The sequence below is a fragment of the Cariama cristata genome, unplaced genomic scaffold (genome assembly GCF_000690535.1).
Source record: "Cariama cristata isolate BGI_N322 unplaced genomic scaffold, ASM69053v1 scaffold25316, whole genome shotgun sequence".
Lineage (NCBI taxonomy): Eukaryota > Metazoa > Chordata > Aves > Cariamiformes > Cariamidae > Cariama > Cariama cristata.
The window spans coordinates 6,649-14,813 of record NW_009624212.1 but is presented as its reverse complement, the minus strand read 5'-3'; the positions used below and the strand labels follow the sequence as shown (position 1 = coordinate 14,813).

The window sequence follows — 8,165 nt, the reverse complement described above, 5'->3', positions numbered from 1 at the left end:
ACCTTCGATGGGCGGTGGGGAGGGCAATGGCGCAGGGGTGGAGCAGGGGGTCCTCGCCACGCTCCCGAGGGAAGGGCACGCTGCCTGCGAGGGGCCTTGTGCGGCACGGGGAGTGCTGACCAAGTACTATTTTCCTTTGCTTCTCCGAGCGACTTTGGGCCGGTTTTGTCCGTTTCAATGACGCGCTGTTAGCGGTCCAGCCGCTGCTCAGCTCTGCAGGGCAGGGAGTGCCGAAGGGCAGTAAGAAATAGGAATTTACGACGGCAGCCGGGGCGGTTATTTATGCTCTGGTGGTTGCTGGTGAGGACCGTGTCCCCAGGGCTGCAGACCCCACCGGTCCCCAGACCCTCCCACCCCAGGGACCCTGCGCTGTCCCCGGCTCCTCTGCAGCAGGGATGCGATGGGCACTGCCTGGGCCCCCGCAGTGCCAGGGATGGACCCAGCAAGGCTGTTCCCAGGGAGAAATCAGGCTTAAAAATGAGTTGCAAACAAGAAGCAGGGGCTATTTTCTTTATAGCATTAACGAGGCATCCTACCAGGCTCTGTAATCTCCTGGGCAACCACGAGGGATAGGCAACTTTTCTCTCCTTTTCTTGCAAACTAGACTTTATGATGGGTTTTTTTCTCCCCCCCAAGAAGACAGGGCTGCTCAGCAGAGGTTTGATGGACGGGAATTAAAGATCCTGTCCTGGCATGTGTAGCCTTGCAGGCTTCCATCTTCCCAAAGGAAAGGAGAGACCCCGGGACTGCTGGGCTGAGGTGCTGCCTGCTCCTCCCTCGGCGGAGCGGGCTTCAACCATCCCGTTTTGCAGCTTTATCCCCAGCGTCCTCATAGTCCTCGTAAAAAGAAGATATATGCTTTTAGGAAGCAAATTTTAAAATAAATTAGATTTATGTTTTAGTTCACTTTTCGACTGTGCTGCCCTCTTCTGTTAAGTTTTAAATGAAGTATTGTCGTAAGGCGGCGGTAGCTAAGAGCCAGCTGGTAAAAGTAGTTTTTAAACAACTGCAAGATAAATGCCTTTACATTTGCACTGTCAATGCTTTTTCATCCACACTCAAGGGAGACAACACAGCAAAACCAACGTTTAATGTGAAGCTGCTCAGGCTTGTCGGCGTGCCGGGCGTTTACGAGTGGCTTTGGGAGGATTTGGTGCTGAAAAATTGGCCTCTGTGCAGTTCTCATACTTCTTTATTCCCTTCCTTTAGAAATTGTCCGGGCGATGACACATGTAATAAATCAAGGCATGGCGATGTACTGGGGAACATCACGCTGGAGTGCTATGGAGATCATGGTAAAGTCGATGTTTAGGGAAGCGTTGACACTTGGGAATTCTCCACCCAGGCTGCAGAGTCTGCTGAAAGCGGCGCTGGGAGCTGAACCACAAGCGTGTGTCTGGGCTGAGGCTGTTTGTGTTTTATTCCATCCCGCATCTTCATCTTCCTCATCAGTTGGATGGGGCTTTGAGCAACCTGGTCTGGTGGAAGGGGTCCCTGCCCACGGCAGGGGGGTTGGAACTACATCATCTTTAAAGTCCCTTCCAACCAAACCACTCTATGATTCTATGACTTTTTTCACCTAAAATAATTTAAAAACCTGTTTCAGAATGAGTCCAACGTTAATTAGGAGAACATGGGCTGATCTAGGGGTTTGGGTGTCTTGGGGTTTGTTTTAATCGGGGTTTGTTTCATTTTGGTTTTATTTGGCTGACTTTAAGACTTTCGGTAAAGTGCCTGTTTGATGTCCGTGCCCACGGCCGCTGATGTTTAAGACGTGGCTCCCGGCAGCAGCTCCATGCCCCGTGGGACCATCGGAGCTGCTGCTGTGGTGGGAATGGTCCCTGCACTGGGGAGAAGCCCCCGCGGGCAGCGCTGCTCTGAACGCGTCATGTCCAGAGGTGCAGATGGGAAATAGCCCTGCTCGGCCGCAGGGACATCGTAACTGGCTTTACCTGAAAAACCTTGGACCAGGGGAACCAGCGTTCTGACAGCTCATCCTCAATGCTCTGTCAGAAGCATTTGCTGTTGCCCAGGGCAGCTGTGGCTGCCCCATCGCTGGGAACATTCAAGGCCAGGTTGGATGGGGCTTTGAGCAACCTGGTCTGGTGGAAGGTGTCCCTGGTCGTTGCGGGGAGATTGGACTGGATGGCCTTGAAATGTCCCTTCCAACCTTCCAACCCAGACCATTCTGTGATTCTGTAAGATGCCAGGAGCATCCTGCTGGTCCCTGCTTCTTGCGATGGAGTCGAAACACGATAAACGAGCTCGACACCAACCATCTCAGCTGGGAAGTGGTTTGGCTTGTCGCTGAGCTGGCGCTGAAGCAGCTTTGGGCTGGAGGAGGCAGAAGGTGGGCACGCGCCCTGCTGCGGCGGGCACGGGGGCAGCGGGGAAGCAGCGCAGCCAGGAATGGATGGGGCTGCGCGTCTGTGCTCACGGGGATGTGCTGAGGGACAGCAAAACTTGAGTTGGTCAGCTCCTGTGCACTCGGGGAGCGTTGGCTGGTAGGTTATGTCCTACAAGATGCTTTTACTTGGAGAAGTATTTTATCTACTGATTTCTTTTCTCCAGGAAGCCTACTCCGTAGCCAGGCAGTTTAACATGATACCGCCGGTGTGTGAACAAGCTGAATACCATCTCTTCCAAAGAGAGAAAGTGGAGGTCCAGCTGCCGGAGTTATATCATAAAATAGGTAAGACTGAGACTGCTGTGCCTTTCGGCTCTTTCACTTGCAGAAAGAAATGCAGAGCAGGCTGATCTGGGGCTCTGGGTGGGACCAGCGCTCTCCTTCCCCAGATCTGAAGGGGACAGACAAGTATCTGACCAAGGACCTACACACAAAACGGGCTTACTGTGCCTCTGGCAGAAACAGGCATTGATTGCCATGGCTGCTGCTTACTCTGCGAGACTCATGTGGACCCTGCAGGGAGACACTGATGCCTCCTCGCGCATCTCCTGCCGTGGTGTCCTGAGCGGCTGGGCTGAGGACCAGGCTGAGAGGGGACGGGTGGGAGCTGGTGCCTCAGGTGGGAGCTGTTGCTTCTACCAAGCTGGGCCACGGCGGGAAGGAGGTGATGGTGCAAGGCAGGGCGGGTGTAGGAGATACCTGGTCAGGGGTTCGGGTATTTTGCTGCAGCAGGAGCCAGGATGGGGCTGGGGGCTCTCGCAATAAGATTTTGGATGAATAAGCTATTCGGTGTCTTCCTGGAAGACACCAGCTGAACATCACTGCCAGCAGCAATAGAAACAAGCAGCAATTGTTTTGTTTTTATTTTTTTAACTGAATGTCCTCTTTTTGATACAACTGTGATTTCCCCCAGTCTCTTAAAATCTCCTTCTCTGTTTTCTCCGCAGGGGTCGGAGCAATGACATGGTCTCCACTAGCCTGTGGGATCATCTCAGGGAAATACGGCAATGGAGTCCCTGAAAGCTCAAGGGCTGCGCTAAAGGTATTTTATTTTTTTTTTTTGCTGTGTGTTTCAGTGGAGTAGATGTGCTGCTTTCGTGAGGGCAGGCAAATAACAAAGGGAAAACAAATCCTCCGTGAGAAGGCTGGCTGGTGTGCTGCTGTATTGATGGTTCAGCTTGGTTTCTCTGGCAACCGTACTCCAAAGTGCGGGAGAATCTGGGTTATAAAGAAGCTCGGGTTCCCACGGCAGTGAGCCGGTTGTGGGGCAGCACATGACCAGAGCCAGGCTCTGGAGGGGTCTGCAGAAGGATGCTGTCACCACCCTGTCATTGACCGGACATCATCAACGAGAAGGCACAGCCAGGGTTTCTGCTGTGCTTGATGCTCCCAGCTGACACTAATCGATACAGCCACTGTGACTTCAAACCCTCTTAACCACGCCGAGTGAATCAAACCCACTTGGACGTTATTTTCCTGCCCACCCCCATCTGCCAGTGCATGGGGGTGAGCAGTGGTGGGAGCTCAGCCCCGCAGCATCCCTCCAGGGAGCCCCGCGTGCAGGGCAGCCCGCCCCCCAGCACCCCGGGAAACCGGGGGGTCCTTGGTGGCCCTGCCCTTTGCCAGGCAGGGCTGCAGCCCTCTGACAGGTTTTAGCGTTGCGGGGTCACCACAGTGCTTGGTTTCTCCCATGACTATCCTGATTTTATTCTTATTGGGGGTTATGGGGTCTCCTCCCGTATTGCGCCTGTGGCAGGTGCATTATTTAATGGTTTGAAAAATGGCATAGCACTAAAATGTCAGGGATTTGGGAAAAAGACCCAACTAAAATGGTATTTGAGCCTCTCTATCAGCTGATGGGCAAAAGCCAGCGCCGCCTGACAAGTGCCAGGAGGCTGACGTACGTCCCTCTGCTGGTTTTTGCTCAGCTTGGTGCTTTTTAAAGGAAAGAGGCAGTCTACGCTGACTTGCTTACAAAGGGCAGCATTTCCAAATGTGGTATTTCATCGCATTTGGGGGGGTTTTTTTCTGAAGTAAAATATATTATTAACGCTTGGTAAAAGCTAGCTAAGCAGGTAGCATTGCAGAGAGGAACTCAAATTAAATTGGTGAGAGCGAAGCAAAATCAAGTTTCAGGTCTGGAGCTGGGAGAACCGAAATCTCACCTCCGTTTAATTGATTTTCTAATCTTGAATGGTGATAGTGAATCTTGAACAAGATCAGATCTTCTCTCACAATTTTTTGGGGGGAGTCTGTGTCCAAATCTTCTCAAGTTGACTAGTATGACACTTTTTTCTGCTCTGCAATGGGATCCAGTGGTCCAAAGATAAAACCGAGGAGGTTCCAGGTCCTGGACCGAGTCCATCAGTTGCATAAAGCCAGAGTGGTGCAGACGTAGGCTCTCCCAGGAGATGTCCCGGTCCTGTCGTAAGCACTTTGGGTAGCAAAGCGTTGTGTTACTCAGCCTCCGTTACCTCCTGGGTTGGATATGGCTTTTTAAGAGCTGTTTATCATTGCCTTAAACTTTCCTTTGCGGACGACTCAAGCTCACAGTCATTTGCAATGTCGTTGATCGCCAGTGCTACCAGTGGCTGAAAGAGAAAATCATCAGCGAGGAAGGCAGAAAGCAGCAGGTGAAGTTGAAAGACCTGTCGCCCATCGCCGAGCGCCTGGGCTGCACGCTGCCTCAGCTGGCCGTCGGTAGGTGACGGGGAGGGGGACGCCCGCCACCGACCCCTCGCTCTTGTCACTAATGTGGGACCCAGCTCGCATCCTCCTGGCGCGACGGGCGATACCCTGCCTCGCAGGCGGAGGGTTTGTGCCTTTATGGGTTGTGGAGGGACGGGTGCAGGTGAAATCTCGTACAAAGCCCTAAAGCCACAGGTGCTCTGTTAGCTTTCTTTAAGTACCAGTGATGGTTAGGTAAGTGGTAACACGGAACGGGACAAAGGATTTGCCTGTACCTATAGATCTGCTTGTTATTTAAAACACTTAAATGATTATTTGCTGTCGGGGGTTATGAAACAGAATGCCAGAAACTTGGGAAGAGTGACGATGGGTGATGCAACACCCCATTAGGAGAAGGCTAATACATTCAAGGAACACAGTAAAAGAACAAAACAAAGCACGCTGTCGGATATTAAACTGCTGTGTGTTGCTTTTGAGGTAACCCCTAGTCTGTTAGCCTCAAACAAAAATAACATTTTTGTAATTTTTTTTTTTTTTTTTAAGCAGTGAAGTTAAAAAATTACTTAAAATAAGACTGTTTCCAGCATCGTGACCAGGCTCTGACTGACCGGAGGGCGAGTGTGTCTCGGGCATCCCCAGGGGTCCAGCCCCCACCCGCCTGTTTCTCAGAGCGGTCCCTCCCCGGGGGGAAGCCAGCAGCTGCTCAGCATGCTGCGCTGACAGACACAAGAGAGTGCTACTTTTTAAAAAGAGAGGGTTTGGTTTTTTTTTTTTAATAATTACATTTGTGTTGCTGAGAGCCAGGGCTGAAAAATACCACACATCTCTTTAGAAAAACGACCCCTGGTTCAAAGAGCTCAGGGGTGAATCCTTGTGATTCGTGGTAGGGAAAACCCAAACCCCGCAACTAAGCCAGCTGCTGGGCCAGGGACCAGGGAGGTGGGATGCTGGAAGATCTGCTCTGTGGTTTGCTATATCTGATCCGTGCGCCTTCCTCCTGGTAGCACCGGCGGAGTAAAGTGAAGGCTGAGAGAAATAATGTTATTTTTCAAACAGAGCTAGAAGCTCTGACAAACATTAGGATGTGGAGTCATGCCGTGTCGTGACACCTATTTTCCTGACCATCTTGTGACTTTATTCCCAGCATGGTGCCTGAGAAACGAGGGGGTGAGCTCCGTCCTTCTGGGATCTTCCAACCCGGAGCAGCTGATAGAGAACCTCGGAGCCATACAGGCAAGTGCAGGTGGTGGTGGCTCCTCAACAGACGTTTGGGGTCAGCTCCTGCCGAGCTCCCTGGGGGGGTAACACCAACATACCTTGAGACTAGTGCCCTCCTCCTCTTAATATCGTTTTAATACTTTGTGTTTTGTTTCAGGCATTTTCCAGTCCTAGTCACACAGGTTAATTAGGCAAACCTATGGTGCGCCCCCATGACTTACCACCATTTGTGGTAGTTATAGCCATACCCAGCAACGAGAGGGTGGCATCTGCAGGTTTAATATCTCTGAAAAAGCAAGCGACCCGATTCCAGGACACATTGTGATCTCTTCTGTGCCGAGTCTGCCACAGGGCACGTGTCGCTCGCACCCACCTTAATTATTCTCTGTCGCTTTTCACGATAAGAGCTTCCTCTGATGCTCCTGCCACCCGCTCGCTTTCCACTGCAGCTCAGCAATATGGTGCACGCAAGGCTTAGGAGCATTTCTGTGATTCTCTCGCTGGGTAAAGATACTACAGTAGTTTTTCCTTTAAGGGAGAAAGGTATGTGATGACTATTTAAACATCTGTCCCGCAAAAACCCCAGAGGAAACGCTATTTCATAAAATCTAGATTTAAATTTGGAGAAACCTTTAACGGAAGCTTGATTAAACATTGGTTTTCTTCTACCCCTAGGTCCTTCCAAAGATGACATCCCATATTGTAAACGAAATAGATAACGTTCTGGGAAATAAGCCCTACAGCAAGAAGGACTACAGATCATAACGCGATGCATGAATTACCTGGACTGCATGGTTTAAAAAGTGCTCTGTACGGAGGTACAGCCCCGAATTAATATCTGGTCATGAGAATCATTCAGCAGCTTGCTGCTCGGTGTCTACTGTCACTGGATCCTTCGAGATGTGTGCTGTTGCTACTAATCTGCAGTGAAATTTAAAAGCACAGTTGATCTCTCTTCTAACCAAGAATAATCTTGTATTTTCTTACCTTCGACTGAATTCATTAATTTTTACTTTACTCTTAGCACCTCATGCTTGTGCTGTGAAAAACACTTGTAAAGCAAAAAATAATTTATAACCTTCAGGTACTTGGTAATTAGAGAAGGATGTACAGATCTATTTTTTCAATGAAGAAAAGCCAGACACAACTTAAGGTTTTAATAAAACCACATTTGGGAAAACTCAACTATAAAGTTTCTTCAGGTTAACAGACAGAAGGGGCAAGCTCAAATTTTCTGTTCTCTTTTTTATGCTGAATATATGCTTTAGATTTCGTTAGTAGTTGAATAAGGGATGTAAGACAGAATTAGTTAGAAATTAGATAGCTCAACTCCTAACTATACATCTATTTCAGCTGTGGAGTGCTCCTGGGAAGTATTTCTGCGTACAAGCCAGAAGAGCACAGGCAGAAAACCCAAACACGCATGTCAGGTTAATAAAAACAACGGCTGTTTGCAAAATTCTAATTCTACATAAACCTTAAACCAAGAAATCCACGATAAAATATTGCGGTTTGCATCTATAGAAACCTGCCTCTACTTCTGCCTGCTTGTAGACAGAGCTATTGCAAATTTCAATATTCATGAGCTTTTAAGGATATAGATACTTATAAATATATATAATGTATAGCTGCTGAAAAATACCGGAAAAAAAATCAGGTACGTGCTTTGGTGGAAGGCTACAGTTGCTGTAACTTGTTCTGGAATTGGGCATAAGTAAACGCATAGAATTTTTAAGACGACGCGTCTTAAACAGGTCATTCTTTTGTGAGCATTTCACCCCTCTATAGGAGTTGATAGCAAGCATTCATAGATTAATTTGCCCATCTTAAGAACCACGTCATATTTTACCAT

The 8,165-nt window shown here is 49.3% G+C and overlaps 1 protein-coding gene across 1 annotated transcript in view; it reads left to right on the top strand.

Moving 5' to 3' along the window:
• Positions 1-7,498, top strand: part of KCNAB1 (potassium voltage-gated channel, shaker-related subfamily, beta member 1) — a gene marked incomplete at its 5' end in the record, with an annotated part of 11,471 nt that extends 3,973 nt beyond the window's left edge. The window contains 6 exons of the mRNA XM_009703095.1: positions 1,210-1,295; positions 2,572-2,692; positions 3,355-3,449; positions 4,987-5,107; positions 6,240-6,328; positions 6,989-7,498. Coding sequence (XP_009701397.1) covers positions 1,210-1,295; positions 2,572-2,692; positions 3,355-3,449; positions 4,987-5,107; positions 6,240-6,328; positions 6,989-7,078 — 602 coding nt within the window. The remainder of the gene's footprint in view (positions 1-1,209; positions 1,296-2,571; positions 2,693-3,354; positions 3,450-4,986; positions 5,108-6,239; positions 6,329-6,988) is intronic.
• Between the last annotated feature and the right edge of the window lie 667 nt (positions 7,499-8,165).